The 20649-nt window shown below is 51.5% G+C and overlaps 1 protein-coding gene across 4 annotated transcripts; it reads right to left on the bottom strand.

The window, feature by feature from the left end:
- Positions 1-603: 603 nt before the first annotated feature.
- On the bottom strand, positions 604-20187 carry PHETA2 (PH domain containing endocytic trafficking adaptor 2). 4 transcript variants are annotated; one of them, XM_075573902.1, is made up of 2 exons: positions 20087-20187; positions 604-3989 (listed from the first exon to the last, which is right to left on the bottom strand). In XM_075573902.1, exon 2 carries the CDS (start codon positions 3970-3972, stop codon positions 3217-3219), a length of 756 nt encoding a protein of 251 aa, XP_075430017.1. In that variant the 5' UTR covers positions 3973-3989; positions 20087-20187; the 3' UTR covers positions 604-3216. The 4 variants fall into 4 exon arrangements, with proteins under 4 accessions (XP_075430017.1, XP_075430019.1, XP_075430016.1 ...); XM_075573904.1 differs by having other exon boundaries at positions 19980-20104; XM_075573901.1 differs by lacking the exon at positions 20087-20187 and adding an exon at positions 11210-11339.
- Between the last annotated feature and the right edge of the window lie 462 nt (positions 20188-20649).

The following is a 20649-nucleotide window of genomic DNA, read 5'->3' as shown; positions in this document are numbered from 1 at the left end:
AATGGTGCGAGGAATGGTGCGAATGGCTCCCGGGGTGAGATGATGCGAATTGCATCGTTGTGGTGATGGGATGATGGCGCGCTTCCGTGGGGGAGGAGATTACAAAGTTGGCGTATGTATATATAATATAATATATATACACACACACCCGCATAAACGTAAGCAATGGGCCCAGAGCATGTATGTAAAGCGAAAATTTACTTCAAAAGTGAAGCGCTACCTTTTTTCACTTGGGTAGCGGTAGGGAGCCGGTGTTGCTGTTCAGGACGTGCTGACAGGTGCATGCGCAAGCTGCTGTTTGCCTATTGGGCGAGGGGAATCAGCGCGTCACTACTGCGGCGGTCTGTAGGGCAGAATTGTCCGTACTTGCGAAGCGAGCGTACGGACACGGGTACGGGGCTATTGAAAATATGTCCTTACTCGCGAGTGTTCGTAAAGTGAGTGTCCTTAAACCGCGGTATGCGCATATATGTGTATATGCATATATATATATTTATTATTATTATACACAAGCTGACTGCATGGATTGCTGCTTTAATGTCTGTTCTGTGTAGCCCTGCATATTACGTATAAATAAAAATAATACATGCATTACTATAACTATTATTTTTTTATTTATTATTACCATCTACATTAATTACAGCTCATTTTCCCTATTCTTATTCTGAGACGCTTCCCAGCATGCCATGCGACTGCCGTACCCGCAGCAGTAGAACGCCCTCGTGGGGCTATCCCAGAATTCAAAGCAACCAATATGGTATCCATGCAGCTATTATACATGTAAACATACCTTGAAAAGAATAAAATAAAAATATTCTGAAGTGATGACACGAGATATACAGGTTACCTTCATGGTGAATTCATTGTAGGGAATTCAACATACTTAATGACACTATTTAAAACACTTGTGACATCTCCATAAACTAGTCACGTGTTCAATAACCCAGCAAACTCAACTGGATTTCCCACCCGCCTGTGGTCAGCCACATGGTTAATACCGATTCTTATTGGGCAGGTAAAAAGGACAATTCCATCGGGCAGGTAAAAAGGACAATTCCATCTAGCAGGCCAAAAAGGGGCTTTTTAAACTGAATTGTCTCCCTTGGCAAGAGGCAATCAACAAAAAAAAAACCCAACTTATCTGCTTCCTACGGAAAAATGCAGACGTTTGTGTTTTTTGTGGGTTTGTGTAACTCTAATCTGGTGTTCGTTGTTACCTCCCTTTATCTCTTTGGATGATGACGGCAGCATAATTATTTTAATCAAAGTACCACCAGCTGGGTCCGACAAGGTAAAGTTGGTAAAAATTCTCCATACTAGTTAGTTTTAAATATTGTTTTAAATACTTGGTCTGTTTTGTATTCTTCGTGTTGGTCACCTGTATTTACCCTATTAAACACGCCGCTGCTATTCGTTCCTTTTGGTCCTAGGAGGGACGGCCCTTTCAACAAACATGAGGGGACCTGTATTTGTACATCACATTTCATTCAACAAGGTAAGAAAATATCATATTTTGTCTTGATTCCTTCTCAAACTGCTCTCTAACCCGCCACCCAAAGCTCACAAAACGTTTAAATATAGAAAGGATCCATACCGTCCAAAGTCTCACGCTCTCATTTCATACCCCGGAAGGCCCGATGCTCCAGAAGACAGAACCCAGTGACATTTTTTACTAATGTAATATCCACGTTTCGCCCTCCGCCATGATTAGGGTTGCCAGGTGTCCAGTATTGAACTGGACTGTCCTGTATTTGGACACTGATCACGACCAGGGGGGCTCAACTTCAATCCTCAAGAGCCACCAACATGTCAGGTTTTCAGGATATCCCTGAACAGGTGGCTCAATCAGTGGCGTCCTTTTGATTGAGCCACCATTGCTGAAGCAGAGATATCCTTAAAACGTGGCCTTTGGGGGCTGGAGTTGAGCGCCCCTTGTCTGGATGAAGGCCTGTGCGGGGCCCAAAACGCTGATCATACGTGAATAAAAGTGAAACTGATGAAGTCCTCTGCGGTGTCTGTTCTTCACGGTTATAAGTCGCATTTCGATGCTCTATGGAGCACGTGGACAAATCTGTGTCTGTAACTTCATTTCATATGCCGGCGCTTGTGTTCAGCATTAGCAGGGGCATTGAGAACAGTTCTTCTGCTTTTTAGGAGGTAGGAGATTTGACCTTTATGTATACCTGGATTTTGAAAAGTCAGACTGGGCAGTGAGATGACGCGAATTGCGTCCAAGGTTGGGGGATGCGAATCGCGTCATCGCACTTGTGGGTAGAGCCAACAGCATTTCCAATGATTGCGTCACTTCCTTACACCAGCGGTTTGTGTTATAGAGTTTGAATAGGGTTGCAGCAGAAGTCCCACCTCACTGACCCCCCCCCCCCCTTTTTGACTAAGGGAACCAGGGAGTCAACCGATTATTATTTTCAACTTCGTGGACCACCCAGTTCCTGGAGATACTTCCCGGTGAAGTTACCGTCATCACTTTCTAGTTTGCAAAATGTGATTTTAAATGGCCTTCCAAAAGGAAGCACCTCGAGATTTGACAGCCATTTTGTTTCCCCTGGAGGGAGATTTAAACCCGCTAACTTCACTGCTAATTATTTCAGTTCTTGGGGATCCCTCCATTACCAATGCAGTAAAAAAAAAAAAAAAGGTTTGGGGGCAAAAAATAATTAAACAATGAGATGGGGGAGGGGGATGGGGGTGACATTGTTCATTTAAGGTGGCAGATCACAATCATAGCATCTCTCTCCGAGTAGATAAACCCGTAGCATTGCTGGCCATTACTCAGTAACGCTTCTGACTGCAGCATGTGAATTTCATTTTATAATGAAATTTGCTATAGGTCAATAACGTTAACGCTGGGTTTCACCAAGCTCCGATGAGGATCATCCCACTGCATCCCGCCGTTAGCTTGACGGGCAGTTAATGCGGGATCGCAGTGTGATAACCTGCGGGGTGCTGTAAATATCCAACATTTACTTAGCTGTAAGGCTCTGTTCATTTCATTGGGACGTAAGGGGCCTTCCGGCTTAGCACTTCTTAGTAACCATGACCCCAAGTATCTTCAGTCTGTAAATGCAATGGAGATGTACCCTGTGTGTGTCTGCCTGTAGTTGGTTAACCGTGGCAGCCATTTTGTAGGCCACAGGAAGTGACAGGAATGCAGCTCTCCTTCCTGTTACAATACAGCGCCGTTGTTTGTCATTTGGCTCAGTCATTCTGGCGCCTGCGTTCTTCCTGCCACTCTTTCTGAAGATCCTCAATTTCTTTCCCGTACCACTCGTGCAATTTGGAGAAGCAGACGGTGCCCGGGCACACCGGGCTTTCTAAAGTCGTAACGGAAGGGGCTGGGAGAACCGCATCATCCCATCGCACACCCCGTCTGCGCGGGGGCAAAGGTGGTGGCATGGGACAGCTACCTCTCCTGCCCTCCGTCTCTATGTTTGAGTCTTCCGGGTGGCGGAAACCATTGCAGAAGTCTGCGGCCCTGGCATCTTCCCACTTCACTCGGCCAACAGTGTGGGATTTAACAGTGTGCCGACTGTTCCGCTTGCGGTTGACGCTCTTCTGCATCAGCTCCAGCTGCCTCTCCAGCTCCCTCACCACCAGCCTCATGTACTCAAAACTAGCCCTGGACAGGGCCTTCACCCAGCACTCCATCTCCTCCTGGCTCTCGGCTGCCAGGATGTAAGGCCGGGAGCCTGCCTTATCAAACCTGACGGCAAAGGCATACTCCTCATTGGACTGGCACAGCTCAACGGTGCAGCCTTCCAGGACCACCACACCCATGGGCTCCTTGCTCTCCCGCTCCTCGAAATAAAAGAGGAGGTTGCCCTTCAAGATGAACCATCGCTTCTGATAGGCCGTGTGCCGCTCTCCCTTCTTGTAGAGGTACCCAGTACGGTCGGCAGGGGAGTCACAGGTAGCATAATGCGCCATGCTCCTCTCGTTCAGCTTCATGCTCATGGCTTGGCGGGCGGCACCTACAGGCAGAGTGAACAGCAATAGACTGATGAGGAAATGGGCATTACCAGTGGGTGCGGTGACTTTAATCAAAAATAAGGCAGTAGCACTGAACCTGGCCAAGAAATTCTAACCCTGTTAAAAATGTTGGCAACGGTCTTTTTACCACATTTTAGAACTAATTATTCATACATGTATTTATCATGTATTTATCAGCGCAGGAGAGGAGCGAGCAGTACTGTAAGTATCAGCGCAGGAGCGGGCAGTACTGTAAGTATCAGCGCAGGAGCGGGCAGTACTGTATGTATCAGCGCAGGAGCGGGCAGTACTGTATGTATCAGCGCAGGAGTGGGCAGTACTGTATGTATCAGCACAGGAGCAGGCAGTACTGTAAGTATCAGCGCAGGAGCGGGCAGTACTGTATGTATCAGCGCAGGAGCGGGCAGTACTGTAAGTATCAGCGCAGGAGCGGGCAGTACTGTATGTATCAGCGCAGGAGCGGGCAGTACTGTATGTATCAGCACAGGAGCAGGCAGTACTGTATGTATCAGCGCAGGAGCGGGCAGTACTGTATGTATCAGCGCAGGAGCGGGCAGTACTGTATGTATCAGCGCAGGAGCGGGCAGTACTGTATGTATCAGCGCAGGAGCGGGCAGTACTGTATGTATCAGCGCAGGAGCGGGCAGTACTGTATGTATCAGCGCAGGAGCGGGCAGTACTGTATGTATCAGCGCAGGAGCGGGCAGTACTGTATGTATCAGCGCAGGAGCGGGCAGTACTGTATGTATCAGCGCAGGAGCGGGCAGTACTGTATGTATCAGCGCAGGAGCGGGCAGTACTGTATGTATCAGCGCAGGAGCGGGCAGTACTGTATGTATCAGCGCAGGAGCGGGCAGTACTGTATGTATCAGCGCAGGAGCGGGCAGTACTGTATGTATCAGCGCAGGAGCGGGCAGTACTGTATGTATCAGCGCAGGAGCGGGCAGTACTGTATGTATCAGCGCAGGAGCGGGCAGTACTGTATGTATCAGCGCAGGAGCGGGCAGTACTGTATGTATCAGCGCAGGAGCGAGCAGTACTGTATGTATCAGCGCAGGAGCGAGCAGTACTGTATCAGCGCAGGAGCGGCCAGTACTGTATGTATCAGTGCAGGAGCGGGCAGTACTGTATGTATCAGTGCAGGAGCGGGCAGTACTGTATGTATCAGTGCAGGAGCGGGCAGTACTGTAAGTATCAGCGCAGGAGCGGGCAGTACTGTATGTATCAGCGCAGGAGCGGGCAGTACTGTATGTATCAGCGCAGGAGCGGGCAGTACTGTATGTATCAGCGCAGGAGTGGGCAGTACTGTATGTATCAGCGCAGGAGCGGGCAGTACTGTATGTATCAGCGCAGGAGCGGGCAGTACTGTATGTATCAGCGCAGGAGCGGGCAGTACTGTATGTATCAGCGCAGGAGCGGGCAGTACTGTATGTATCAGCGCAGGAGCGGGCAGTACTGTAAGTATCAGCGCAGGAGCGGGCAGTACTGTATGTATCAGCGCAGGAGCGAGCAGTACTGTATGTATCAGCGCAGGAGCGAGCAGTACTGTATCAGCGCAGGAGCGGCCAGTACTGTATGTATCAGTGCAGGAGCGGGCAGTACTGTATGTATCAGTGCAGGAGCGGGCAGTACTGTATGTATCAGCGCAGGAGCGGGCAGTACTGTAAGTATCAGCGCAGGAGCGGGCAGTACTGTATGTATCAGCGCAGGAGCGGGCAGTACTGTAAGTATCAGCGCAGGAGCGGGCAGTACTGTATGTATCAGCGCAGGAGCGGGCAGTACTGTATGTATCAGCGCAGGAGCGGGCAGTACTGTATGTATCAGCGCAGGAGCGGGCAGTACTGTAAGTATCAGCGCAGGAGCGGGCAGTACTGTATGTATCAGCGCAGGAGCGGGCAGTACTGTATGTATCAGCGCAGGAGCGGGCAGTACTGTAAGTATCAGCGCAGGAGCGGGCAGTACTGTAAGTATCAGCGCAGGAGCGGGCAGTACTGTATGTATCAGCGCAGGAGCAAGCAGTACTGTATGTATCAGCGCAGGAGCGAGCAGTACTGTATCAGCGCAGGAGCGGGCAGTACTGTATGTATCAGTGCAGGAGCGGGCAGTACTGTATGTATCAGCGCAGGAGCGGGCAGTACTGTAAGTATCAGCGCAGGAGCGGGCAGTACTGTATGTATCAGCGCAGGAGCGGGCAGTACTGTAAGTATCAGCGCAGGAGCGGGCAGTACTGTATGTATCAGCGCAGGAGCGAGCAGTACTGTATGTATCAGCGCAGGAGCGAGCAGTACTGTATCAGCGCAGGAGCGGGCAGTACTGTATGTATCAGTGCAGGAGCGGGCAGTACTGTATGTATCAGCGCAGGAGCGAGCAGTACTGTATCAGCGCAGGAGCGGGCAGTACTGTATGTATCAGTGCAGGAGCGGGCAGTACTGTATGTATCAGTGCAGGAGCGGGCAGTACTGTAAGTATCAGCGCAGGAGCGGGCAGTACTGTAAGTATCAGCGCAGGAGCGGGCAGTACTGTATGTATCAGCGCAGGAGCGGGCAGTACTGTAAGTATCAGCGCAGGAGCGGGCAGTACTGTATGTATCAGCGCAGGAGCGGGCAGTACTGTATGTATCAGCGCAGGAGCGGGCAGTACTGTATGTATCAGCGCAGGAGCGGGCAGTACTGTAAGTATCAGCGCAGGAGCGGGCAGTACTGTATGTATCAGCGCAGGAGCGGGCAGTACTGTATGTATCAGCGCAGGAGCGGGCAGTACTGTATGTATCAGCGCAGGAGCGGGCAGTACTGTAAGTATCAGCGCAGGAGCGGGCAGTACTGTAAGTATCAGCGCAGGAGCGGGCAGTACTGTATGTATCAGCGCAGGAGCAAGCAGTACTGTATGTATCAGCGCAGGAGCGACCAGTACTGTATCAGCGCAGGAGCGGGCAGTACTGTATGTATCAGCGCAGGAGCGGGCAGTACTGTATGTATCAGCGCAGGAGCGGGCAGTACTGTATGTATCAGCGCAGGAGCGGGCAGTACTGTATGTATCAGCGCAGGAGCGGGCAGTACTGTAAGTATCAGCGCAGGAGCGGGCAGTACTGTATGTATCAGCGCAGGAGCGGGCAGTACTGTATGTATCAGCACAGGAGCGGGCAGTACTGTATGTATCAGCACAGGAGCGGGCAGTACTGTATGTATCAGCGCAGGAGCGGGCAGTACTGTATGTATCAGCGCAGGAGCGGGCAGTACTGTATGTATCAGCGCAGGAGCGGGCAGTACTGTATGTATCAGCGCAGGAGCGGGCAGTACTGTATGTATCAGCGCAGGAGCGGGCAGTACTGTATGTATCAGCGCAGGAGCGGGCAGTACTGTATGTATCAGCGCAGGAGCGGGCAGTACTGTAAGTATCAGCGCAGGAGCGGGCAGTACTGTAAGTATCAGCGCAGGAGCGGGCAGTACTGTAAGTATCAGCGCAGGAGCGGGCAGTACTGTATGTATCAGCGCAGGAGCGGGCAGTACTGTATGTATCAGCGCAGGAGCGGGCAGTACTGTATGTATCAGCGCAGGAGCGGGCAGTACTGTAAGTATCAGCGCAGGAGCGGGTAGTACTGTATGTATCAGCGCAGGAGCGGGCAGTACTGTATGTATCAGCGCAGGAGCGGGCAGTACTGTATGTATCAGCGCAGGAGCGGGTAGTACTGTATGTATCAGCGCAGGAGCGGGTAGTACTGTATGTATCAGCGCAGGAGCGGGCAGTACTGTATGTATCAGCGCAGGAGCGGGCAGTACTGTATGTATCAGCGCAGGAGCGGGTAGTACTGTATGTATCAGCGCAGGAGCGGGTAGTACTGTATGTATCAGCGCAGGAGCGGGCAGTACTGTATGTCAGTGCAGCATCATTAAGCAGTTGCGAGAGAAGGGAGAAGCTCCGATCCACGCCAGCAACATCTCCGCTCCCTCTGCACTGGAGACAGCGGTTTTCTAAGGTGAAATCCCCAAGGGCCCCTGTTGCCCAACAATGGATTACGCCAATGAAAGGGAGATGACAATTTTCAAAGAGTATAAACATATGACAACTGTATTACTTAACGAGTCTTATCAACATAAGACGTTTCTTTATATCCTGGGTCCGTGCGCAAACCACATCCTTCCCCTTTCCCTCCGAAATACCAGACAACCTCACTGCGTTTCAATGCCAGGTTCCAGAAATGGTCCGTTTACCCCCAGCCGAGGGGGGAATTATTCATTCTTCAACACCTGCAACTGTGTAAGTCTGGTCAGAAACCAAGTGCGCACCAGGCTTTATTCTGCAATATATACCATACCCATCTGGTGCCAATGTAGAGGTTAACTTTCTAGGACACCAAATCGGTGAGATATGGTTGTGACGGTCGGAGGTAGCGGGTCTTCATTAATAAAGGTGAAGCCCGGCCGGTTGCCTCTAGAGACTGTGGGTAATGGGCCAAGAGGGTTAGCTCTTGTGTCCAGTAAGATAAAACCATGTATTTTCTGTAACCATGTTCCCATGTACGGCCCCCTGCAGGGTTGTGGGATAAGAATGCCAAGTAGGGTTGTGATTTTTTTGTGGTTTTCCCTTTCCGTGCATAAAATCGAGCAGGGATTTCTGGTGCCTGAGTTTTAAGGGTTTTTTTGCGGAGAACGTGGTGTCAGAATGTGCATCCCAGGTCGGGGAACAGAGTTACTGGTCCCCCGATAAATGTATCCGACAATCAGGCATGATTTTAGGATACATGTAGGCACATTGCCCCGGCAATATCTCCCCTTAAAAACGTAACCGCAACTCGCCAGCAAGGTGCCCTGCTTCAGCCAAGCCCAGGAAGGAAACAGCCAAATGAAATGTTTAATATCCTTAGAAAAGGGGTCCCTGGTTTAGGGGTACCCCAGGACCTGGTATGGTTCTCCAAGGTTTATAATTTATTAAAAGTATGGTTTATAGGGTGTTATACTGTAGGTATAGAAATCCATGCAGCCAGCATTTGCATAGGAGCCAGGATGTCTGCATAGACATCTGGGCTCAAAGGAGACCCAGGATGTCAGAGGTGTCGGGCCATTTGGTAGCAAGGAGGGGCAGAGGAACAGGCCCAAAAGTAATTTTGATTCTCTCAGACTCTGTGGAGCCTCCCCCGCAGATTGACATGAGTAAGATATGGGTTGGCCCACCCCTTTCCCTGTCATCAGCCAGATGAGCCCTGCTCTGATTGGCTGGTGGGAGAGGTTCTCACACTCAATGTTAAAACATAGGACCCGGTAGTCTATAAAGGGGGCTACCGCACTCAGAGCTCGTTGGGTCTCAGGCTCTCTCAGTCTTTTCAGACTTGTAGGTAATCCTGGGACTTGTCCAGTGAAGCGCCGGAAGGGTTTCCCAGGAGCATTGAGGTGCCAGGGTCTCCTAGCCAAAGCGGAGGACTGGTTCTGAGGAGCAAGGTTACCTGTTCCAGGCTTATTCCAGTGATGTGGAGTGAACAAGTCAATGCCTTTTGCTGAAGCAGTCGTCCTGCAACTAGAAAAGTCTTTTTCTCAATCCCCAGACCCCAGGAAGTGTGTATATTCTTTGTATTGTGTGTTTCTGAAGTCTTATCCAAATAAACCTCCTTTTATTTCACTGCCTTGTTTTGCCTATTGACTGATCCCTTAAATATAAAATGTGTTAAAAGACCTGGTCTACCGTGACAATGGGGGACCAAAAAAATGGCGCCTTAAAGCAGCAGCCCAAGACGACTTTTTTTTAAAATTATTTCCCCACCTTTAATATATGCATCAATACAATCCACGCGATGATAAGTAATTAGCTAAGTTACCGATCGGCGAATATTCAGCTTGGGGGTTTACTAAATGGCTGTCAGTAAAAAGTGGACCAAAGATGGTTCTGTGGGGAAGATCAGGTGACCAGGCAGTCACTATATACAATTGATGCACTGCTAGAGAGAGGGCAGGGAAAAGGGGTGTGCCAGTGCCTGTTTCAGAGGAGGAAGGGGATATGACTTGGGAAATGGTTGCTATAGAAACAAAAAAGGCTTGTTACATTATAATACAATAAAAATGTAATTCAGAGTTTTTTTTTTTTTTTTAAATGCTACAAGTATTTTCTCATAGTACAGAACTGATTTATTTAAAAAATAAAACACATGTAGGATATTGCTTGGTCTGCAGCGGGACACCCTTACCTAGCCCTACTTAGTTTTTACAGGTTGGGAAGCAGGGGATCCCCAAAGCTGAGCAGTGCTATTTTCAGCTCCGGGGAACCCCTACCCTCCCCAACATACTTACTGGGAAAGGTACTGGCGTTTCTTGCTAGTATCGAAATCCCCAGCGTAATGCAGCATCCTATTGGCCCACGTGACACAAGTGATTTAAGCTGCCATTTTGTCTCCCCTGGAGGGGATTGGACGCTAGTACCTTCACCAGTAAGTAATCTCTGTAACCAAGGAGTTCCCAGAGCTGGACATAGCATGTTTCAAGCTCCGGGGGCTCACGTTCCCACCCTGTAAGAAATGGGAGGTAAAATGTTTTTGAAGCGAAAAGTTAGTGTTTTTCACCCCGAGACTCCGTTAAAAGGAGCAGTTCAAGCCGTTTTTATTGAAGTACGGGGTCTCTGGAGCTGCCCCCCATTAATTTCAGCTTGGGGGACCCCCTGCTTCCCGAGATACTGACCTCCTAAGCTGGTACCGGTATCTCTGCAAAGTTTAAAGCTCCCGCATCACGCGGGCCAATAGAAAGCTGCACCGGATGACATCACGGCTTCCTATCGTGTCGCAGAGCTGTGAAACGCCGCCATTACCCGAACCCTGCTAGCAGAGCGGAGACCAGCACCCCCTACTCCGGTATCTCTGGAATCAGGGGGTCCCCGGAGCCGAAAGGAATCGGGGTTAAGCTGCGGAGACACCCGGCTTCAAACCTATGTTAAAAACAAGTCGCCAAAGGAAAATCGCTCGGATTGCCCCCAAGTCTCTGAAAAGGAGTGCGACTCACCGAATCAGCAGGAGTGGGAAAGGCCGCCAACGAGATCAATACGGACCGTAACGGGAGATATGTTATAAAAAGGGTCGTCCGCTTTACTTTCCAATAAGTGCACTCTGCACCCTCATCACCAGCACGCTGTGTAACCCCCCCCCCCCCACCCCCCAAATACAATCAATGTAAATACACAAAGTACAACCCGGGCTCTATACGGAGAAACAGATGAAAGCGCTTACTTCCTGCCACCAGATGTGTACGGACGCCACAGCTGGAAGCAATTCTGTCCTCCAGCACGTGATCAAGGTCGCGCGCAGTCATGGCAATATTATGGTAACGGGAGGCAACAGATACTTTAACCCTTCGAGGGCCCCGTTGGCGACACTCATGATGACGTGTTGTGCCGATCGTGAGGTCGAGGGGGACGGTTCGCCCCGGGACGTGAACGGGAGTGGAGAGTGCTCCATTGGAGCGGTGAATGGGATCCCCCCCTCCCCTCCACCCCAGTCTCCCCCCCCCCTCCCCAGTCTTCCCCTCCCCCCCTCCCCAGTCTTCCCCTCCAACCCAGTCTCCCCCCCTCCCCAGTCTCCCCCCCCTCCCCCCCCCAAGGAAACAAGCCTTTTTTAATATGTCCTCGTACATCGTAAAGCCCCTAGACCAGGGGTGGCCAACTCCACTCCTCAAGAGCTACTAACCGGTCAGGTGTTCAGGATATACCTGCTTCAGCACAGGTGGTGCAATCAGAGACTGAGCCACTAATTAAACATCCTGTGCTGAAGCAGGGATTTCCTGAAAACCTGACCTGTGGGTAGTTCTTGTGGACTGATATTGACCACGCTGTCCCCTGGATGTACAGGGTACATCGGGTGTTACTCAAAAGGTTAACGCGCACCTATCCCGCCCAGATTTTCAATACCAAGGACGCAAGTGTACAACAGGACAGGTGTGTGTTTAAGTGGGGCGGACTGACGTATTATTTCCATGGTAAATGCTGGAGGGTGAGAAGCCTGTTTGCCAGTAATTAATGTTGATAGATTAGATCGGATCCTTTGTTTGCTCATTTTCTTGGCACACAGAGACGTGTGACTGTCCTGTTAGAGGAGCACGTGTGTGACTGTCCTGTTAGAGGAGCACGTTCTCTTATCCTACTGGAGGCTTCTCAGAGACAAACACCACTATTTTCAGCTCCGGGGATTCCCCTGGTTCCCGAGATACTTACCGGGTTTAAATCTCCCTCAGGGGAAACAAAATGGCTGCCAAATGGCGGACCATCGGTTGTGGCTTCCTATTGGTGTCATTAACCCCCCAGCCAAATGTCAAGGAAATTATGTTCAACATGAAGTTTTAGTAACCACTGTTTTAAACGTTATTTATTCTATGTGCAGTGGTCGAAGTGAAAAAAAAAATAGTGGCACGGTGTTTTTTCAATGCATGTTACAGTGATTAAAATAGCTATTCTGACCATACAATATCAATTCTTAGAAAGCAGAACGGGAGAAAGGCTTCCTAAAATAAACCCATTTTTCTTTAAATAGAAAGTGGAACCATACGTTTGTCAGTGACCAAAATAGTGGTGAGGACCGCAGACGGGGGAAAGGGCTGGGAGCAGTGTGCGGGGGCGGGGGGGGGGGGGGGATAGCAGTGTGCCGTGCTTGGGGGGGGGGGGGGTCGAGCAGTGTGCTGGGCCTAGAGGTGAGCAGTGTGCTGGGGGGAGCAGTGTGCCGGGCCTGGTGGGGGTGAGCAGCGTGCCGGGCCTGGGGGGGAAGAAGCAGTGTGCCGGGCCTGGGGAGGAAGAAGCAGTGTGCCGGGCCTGGGGGGGGAGCAGTGTGCCGGGCCTGGGGGGGGAGCAGTGTGCTGGGCCTGGGGGGAGCAGTGAGCCAGGCCTGGGGGTGAGCAGCGTGCCGGGCCTAGGGGTGAGCAGCATGCCGGGCCATGGGGTGGTGAGCAGTGTGCCGGGCCTGGGGGGGGGGGGGAGCAGTGTGCCGGACCTGGGGAGGGGGGGAGCAGTGTGTCGGGCCTGGGGGTGCAGGGGGCTGTCCCATCCCAGCACGTTCCTCCGCCGAGTTCAATCCCTGCACAGAAAGACTACACCAGAACAATATGGCCTGTCGCTCCCCCCACCCACCTGCACATTAAACCGGCTGTTGCCACCCTCCCGCTTCTGAGAACCACCCCTCCCGCTTCTGAGAACCACCCCTCCAGTAGCGTTACTCTGGAATTATAAATGAGAAAGTAGTGGTTCTCCAGACCTATTAGTACTATCCCACTTTCATTACTGTCTGTAGTACAATGTGAGTGCTGTGGTTGTGTCTGTAATTTTATCGTCCACAGCAACCTTTGTCCCAAAAGCCTCCAGACCACAAAGAGTTTCACTTTCCACAGCCTTGCAACCCTCAGGCAGAGAACCCCCTCTTTAGGTCCAGCAGGAATGTATGGTCAGCGGGAACCCATTATTCTACAAGTGGTGGCATAAAAGACCCCTCCCACTACCTGCGGGAATTCCCGGGTCTCTCCCATAGCTGGAAAACACAACGGGGACATCATTAGAACATACTGCAGTGAGGGCAAATATGTGCCCACTGCCACAGATGCGTTCCAGGAAAATATAATTAAGCCAACAACACACGTTCTCTTCTCCGGTTCCCCATGGCAGTGAGCACCATAGGGACATACCCAGTCACTAACATATGGATGGAACGGACCATACACCGGATCTGCTTCAACAAATGTATTTATATAGAACAGATCGAAGAATCGCCCGACCAAAGCTCGCCTCAGCTGAGGCTTGAATGTCCAATCTATAATATTTGCTAAATGTATTAAAGAACGACAACAGTGATGTCCTGGCCTGTGATTTAAATGCCCATAGCGTGGCAACTGTTCTCGTCAAATGAGCTTTCTGGCCTTGCGATGTCCGGTCGCCTTTCTGTTTATTGGCCTCCCTGTCACACTCCCTTGCTGATCCTTGTGACACGGTGCCTCCCTGTCACACTCCCTCGCTGATCCTGGTGACACGATGCCTCCCTGTTGCACTCCCTCACTGATCCTGGTGACACGGTGTCTCCCTGTCACACTCCCTTGCTGATCCTGGTGACACGGTGCCTCCCTGTCACACTCCCTTGCTGATCCTGGTGACACGGTGTCTCCCTGTCACACTCCCTTGCTGATCCTGGTGACACGGTGCCTCCCTGTCACACTCCCTTGCTGATCCTGGTGACACGGTGCCTCCCTGTCGCACTCCCTTACTGATCCTGGTGACACGGTGTCTCCCTGCCGCACTCCCTCGCTGATCCTGGTGACACGGTGCCTCCCTGTCACACTCCCTCGCTGATCCTGGTGACACGGTGTCTCCCTGTCACACTCCCTCGCTGATCCTGGTGACACGGTGTCTCCCTGTCACACTCCCTCGCTGATCCTGGTGACACGGTGCCTCCCTGTCACACTCCCTCGCTGATCCTGGTGACACGGTGCCTCCCTGTCACACTCCCTTGCTGATCCTGGTGACACGGTGCCTCCCTGTCACACTCCCTTGCTGATCCTGGTGACACGGTGCCTCTCTGTCACACTCCCTTGCTGATCCTGGTGACACGGTGTCTCCCTGTCACACTCCCTTGCTGATCCTGGTGACACGGTGCCTCCCTGTCACACTCCCTTGCTGATCCTGGTGACACGGTGCCTCCCTGTCGCACTCCCTTGCTGATCCTGGTGACACGGTGTCTCCCTGCCGCACTCCCTTACTGATCCTGGTGACACGGTGTCTCCCTGCCGCACTCCCTCGCTGATCCTGGTGACACGGTGCCTCCCTGTCACACTCCCTCGCTGATCCTGGTGACACGGTGTCTCCCTGTCACACTCCCTCGCTGATCCTGGTGACACGGTGCCTCCCTGTCACACTCCCTTGCTGATCCTGGTGACACGGTGCCTCCCTGTCACACTCCCTTGCTGATCCTGGTGACACGGTGCCTCCCTGTCACACTCCCTTGCTGATCCTGGTGACACGGTGCCTCCCTGTCACACTCCCTTGCTGATCCTGGTGACACGGTGCCTCCCTGTCACACTCACTTGCTGATCCTGGTGACACGGTGCCTCCCTGTCACACTACCTTGCTGATCCTGGTGACACGGTGCCTCCCTGTCACACTACCTTGCTGATCCTGGTGACACGGTGCCTCCCTGTCACACTCTCTTGCTGATCCTGGTGACACGGTGCCTCTCTGTCACACTCCCTTGCTGATCCTGGTGACACGGTGTCTCCCTGTCACACTCTCTTGCTGATCCTGGTGATACGGTGCCTCCCTGTCACACTCCCTTGCTGATCCTGGTGACACTGTGTCTCCCTGTCACACTCCCTTGCTGATCCTGGTGACACGGTACCTCCCTGTCACACTCCCTTGCTGATCCTGGTGACACGGTGTCTCCCTGCCGCCCTCCCTTGCTGATCCTGGTGACACGGTGTCTCCATGTCACACTCCCTCGCTGATCCTTGTGACACGGTGCCTCCCTGTCACACTCCCTCGCTGATCCTGGTGACACGGTGTCTCCCTGTCGCACTCCATTGCTGATCCTGGTGACACTGTGTCTCCATGTCACACTCCATTGCTGATCCTGGTGACACAGTGTCTCCCTCTCGTGCTCCCTTGCTGATCCTGGTGACACTGTCTTCCTGTCGCACACTCCCTTGCTGATCCTGGTGACACTGTGTCTCCATGTCGCACTCCCTTGCTGATCCTGGTGACACTGTGTCTCCATGTCGCACTCCCTTGCTGATCCTGGTGACATAGAGTCTCCCTCTCGTACTCCCTTGCTGATCCTGGTGACATAGTGTCTCCCTCTCGTACTCCCTTGCTGATCCTGGTGACATAGTGTCTCCCTCTCATACTCCCTTGCTGATCCTGGTGACATAGTGTCTCCCTCTCGTACTCCCTTGCTGATCCTGGTGACATAGTGTCTCCCTCTCGTACTCCCTTGCTGATCCTGGTGACATAGTGTCTCCCTCTCGTACTCCCTTGCTGATCCTGGTGACATGGTGTCTCCCTCTCGTACTCCCTTGCTGATCCTGGTGACATAGTGTCTCCCTCTCGTAATCCCTTGCTGATCCTGGTGACATAGTGTCTCCCTCTCGTACTCCCTTGCTGATCCTGGTGACATAGTGTCTCCCTCTCGTACTCCCTTGCTGATCCTGGTGACATAGTGTCTCCCTCTCGTACTCCCTTGCTGATCCTGGTGACACTGTGTCTCCCTCTCGTACTCCCTTGCTGATCCTGGTGACATAGTGTCTCCCTCTTGTACTCCCTTGCTGATCCTGTGTCACCAGTGTCTCCCTCTCGTACTCCCTTGCTGATCCTGGTGACACAGTGTCTCCCTCTCGTACTCCCTTGCTGATACTGTGTCACCAGTGTCTCCCTCTCGTACTCCCTTGCTGATCCTGGTGACACAGTGTCTCCCTCTCGTACTCCCTTGCTGATCCTGGTGACATAGTGTCTCCCTCTCTTACTCCCTTGTTGATCCTGTTGACACAGTGTCTCCCTCTCGTACTCCCTTGCTGATCCTGGGGACACAGTGTCTCCCTGTCGTACTCCCTTGCTGATCCTGGTGACATGATGTCTCCCTCTCGTACTCCCTTGCTGATCCTGGTGACAAAGTGTCTCCCTCTCGTACTCCCTTGCTGATCCTGGGGACACAGTGTCTCCCTCTCGTACTCCCTTGCTGATCTTGGGGACACAGTGTCTCCCTCTCGTACTCCCTTGCTGATCCTGTGTCACCAGTGTCTCCCTCTCGTACTCCCTTGCTGATACTGTGTCACCAGTGTCTCCCTCTCGTACTCCCTTGCTGATACTGTGTCACCAGTGTCTCCCTCTCTTACTCCCTTGCTGATCCTGGGGACACAGTGTCTCCCTGTCGTACTCCCTTGCTGATCCTGGGGACACAGTGTCTCCCTCTCGTACTCCTTTGCTGATCCTGGGGACACAGTGTCTCCCTCTCGTACTCCCTTGCTGATCCTGGTGACATGATGTCTCCCTCTAGCACTCTATTGCTGACCTTTATCTTGGTTGTATTTTCATGTAATCTAATGTTTGTTGTGGCATTCTCGTAAATGTTCTTTATAATATCAACGTGCAATTCTGAATACATTTAGACCCGCTGGTGGTGTAGGCAAAATCACATGACTCTTCGTAATTTCCGAATTCTAAGAGGAGTGGTAGAAAACGCAAAAAAAATAAAAAAACACTGATTTTATGAAAAAATAATCACCGAAACCCCCCCCCCACACACATGAAAAAGCCTGTATGGGATAAGAATATATGACATACTTCTCCAAGTTCACATATCTATATAGAACAGGGGTGTGTGCCCCCCAGGGGGGGGCGTAAGATTTTCAGGGGGGGGGGGCACAGCGCTTACAGAGGCCCCGCACTCTTCCCCAAAGCATTTCAATTAAATGCAGAGGGAACGCGCGAAGCCTCTGCAAATTCTCTTACTGTCACGGTTGTGCTCGCCACAAACGTGGGTCGGACCGCGTGGCTGAGGTGGGGTTGTGAAAGCACCGACCTTAGACCGCGCAGGCTGATCCGGATTGCGCAGTTCGTAGTCGTACGTAGCAGGGTCGGGACTGGAGAAGGCAGCATCGTAAGTGGACAAGCCATGGTCAGGACTGGAGACATCAGGGTAAACGTTGTTCAAGCAGGAATTCGGCAACAGGTAGTCAGGAGTTCCTGCTTCAGCTTAGGAGCGTGGAAGTGGACTCCGCGCGTGCGGCGACCATGGCCCATGGTACTGGTCTCAGGAAGTGATAGGTAGACCGGAGTGGGCACACCGCCTGGCAGCAGTGGTAGATCAGTGCTTCAGCACAAGAGTCCTGAGCGGGCTGGAGAATCCTCCGCTTCAGCGCAGGAACCAGGACACGGCCTCTGCAATAGAGAATGAGCAGCAGGCCCCAGGAACCAAGGAGCTGAAGACAACACTGGGGAAACCTCCGCTTCAGCACAGGAGACAGGAACAGACCGTTGCGTGACACTAGCAGCCGGTCTCAGGAAACAAGGAGCTGAAGTCAACAAGGAGAGTACTCCGCTTCAGCACAGGAGACAGGAACTAGGACAAAACAGAGTAGTAACGAGCCAGGGGCTTGTGGCAGAACACTCGGTGACATCCAGGAAGGACTATGCTCGGCAGAGGAGGATTGTGGGGATGCAGTACTTTAAGGCCAGCGGGCCAATCCCCGGAGGAGGGTGTGAAGGCACTGCTCCAATGAGTGAGTACAAGGCTAGGTTGCAGTGATAGCTTGCACAGCTGCAGTAGATACCAGCGGAGTGTTCCAGGACTGCACAGGTCTGTGAGGCAAGGTAAGCAGTAAACTGAGGTGTGGATTCCTTACACTTACCTTGTCTCCGATGGCGTGTCGCCATGGTAACGTGGTAGGCCACGCCCTATATAAATAACATTCTAAGCATCACGAGAAGGCTGAACACGGAGATTCAAACGTTTTCACTGCTTGAGCTTTAAAGTTAGTTACCTTCTTATACAAATTATTTGCCTCTATAAACTTCAATAGCATCACTTCCTCATACCAGTTGCCCCAAACTTTGATAGTATCCCCCTATTATATACATTCGTTGCTCCATAGATTTTAAAGCCGGGGTGCTTGCTGTCGCCATTGTTTTGCCTCTTGTTTAATCTCGATTTGCCCATTTTCAACGAGTTTTAACTTTAAAAAAAAAAAAAAAATCTAATACTCCGTCCGGAAGATGTAAGTGTATTAAGTGTGCGGGAGGTTAAAATGGCGCTCTCCCTAGAGCCCAGTGCAATCTAAATGTTACCAGGACACCTCGGATGCTAGAGTTTAAACAAACCGCTAACAACTTGACGGTCCCTGAATCCCCCCCCCCCCCATCCCTGCTCAACAACTTGAGGGGCCTTGAACCCCCCACCCCTCATGATCAACAACCTGAGGGTCAACCCTTCCCCACCACTCAAAAATTTGAGGATCCCTAACCCTTCCCCCCCCCCCCACCGCCCAGCAATTTGAGGGCCCTGACCTCCCAACAACCGGAGGGTCCGCAACCCCCCCCCCCCCCCCTCAATCCTGGGCTTCGGAGAAATCTGTCCGCTGCCCTGCACACACCAGTTACCCCACATACTTCCATAGGATCACGCACTTCAGATACATTGCACCCTGCAATAGCCCCAGCATCACACGTTACCCTATAGACGTCAACAGCATGGCCCGGGTGGGTGGGAGTTGACGCTAGATTGGGTACACAGCCCACGGAGCTCCTGCTGCAGTAATTCCACGCTACGCGCACCGCTATGGATGCACTTAACGGAACACATACTGTATGCACTGCCAGTCATTGAGCAACATCCTAACCCAGCACTATCAACCACCATTAACCCTTTCAGCTGATAGGTTTGAAACATACAGGAGGTAACTGTGAAGCCATTACCCGGACATCAAGCTACAGAGCGATTATGGGGTCTACTTACTAAAGTCTTCCGGCTGCAAAACAGGAGGGGCAAAATAGCATCAGCCTTACCTGTGCCTAGGGCACCAAAACCCCAAAACAGAGTGTAAGCTCTGCGGGGCAGGGACTGTGTCTGTAACATTCCTATGCGCTGTGCACCGCACGCTATACTGTCATTGTGACGCGCTGTCTGTCCCATTGGGAGAAAGAGCACTATATGAAATAAAGTTATTATTGTTATTACCAAAGCAGAAAAATCCAATTTAAAACCAACAGGGTTTTCTTTCTTCTTTGCTTAACCTGCTGCATTTCTCCTGCCCAATTCAGCGACCCTTTAACTGAGAGGGTTAACAGAGCCGGCTATTTCATTGTTTGGTTGAAACAAGGTCAGCCACGCGTTTACTTACGGAACCACGTTACCGGTGAATCCCTGTCCCGGAGAGATAACGATCAAGACATTGAATCGGTAATGGCACGATTACATGATAGGCTGTAAGTGTATACATTTCTACGCCTTCCCCGTACGGCAGGGGCTCTCAACGCTAGCCCACCTGTGCTGAAGCAGGGACATCCTGAAAACCTGACCTGTTGGGGGGGATCTTGAGGACAGGCGTTGAGCCCCCCTGCCGTGCGTACACCTATGAGCACAGTGCCTCACCTTGTCCTCAACGCAAACTCCACTTTGCTTCTGTTTTGTTTTCAGCCCTGAGCGTTGCAGACAGCTCAGCACCTCTCTGGTTTCACTCCTTTTTAAAGCTCCCTCCAAATCCCGGAGCAGACGGATCACTAGGAGGCTTCCTATTCCTGCCACGCTTCCTATTCCTGCCACTCCACGGATCCACGTTTTCTCGTGCTCTCCTGCGCCTAAACAAGCTTTTTTTTCCTTCTCTCCCCCCGCCACGTTCATGAGATTGGAATGACCAGCTGAAGTTGACTGAAAACACTTCCAATAAATACTGCGATTGATCTATTTCCTTGAAGTAACCAGATATCATTGGTTTCCCCCCAGTCAGTTTCTTAACTCCGTACGAGCTTGCTGCGAAATGATAACCTAACCCCTCCGGTGCCGGGGAGAGAAACAGTCCATGAAAATAATCAGGTGCTCAGTGGTGGTGAAAGATTTGTATTTTTGGACAATATTAGTGATTAGTTTAAGATTAGTTTATCCTATTTTCACAAACTTTTTCTCTTTGGGGGATTTAATTGACACAAAAAGGAAAT

Source organism: Ascaphus truei, chromosome 17 (genome assembly GCF_040206685.1).
Source record: "Ascaphus truei isolate aAscTru1 chromosome 17, aAscTru1.hap1, whole genome shotgun sequence".
In the NCBI taxonomy this organism is placed as follows: domain Eukaryota; kingdom Metazoa; phylum Chordata; class Amphibia; order Anura; family Ascaphidae; genus Ascaphus; species Ascaphus truei.
The sequence above is the reverse complement of the archived record's forward strand: the minus strand, read 5'-3'. Positions and strand labels throughout refer to the sequence as shown.

Excerpts from the sequence above, each read along its gene's own strand:
- PHETA2 (XM_075573901.1), bottom strand. The coding sequence starts at position 11,291 with ATGACTGCGCGCGACCTTGATCACGTGCTGGAGGACAGAATTGCTTCC. Across the intron at positions 3,990-11,209 it reads TACACATCTGGTGGCAGGAA|GTGCCGCCCGCCAAGCCATG; the intron begins GTAAGCGCTTTC and ends CTCTGCCTGTAG.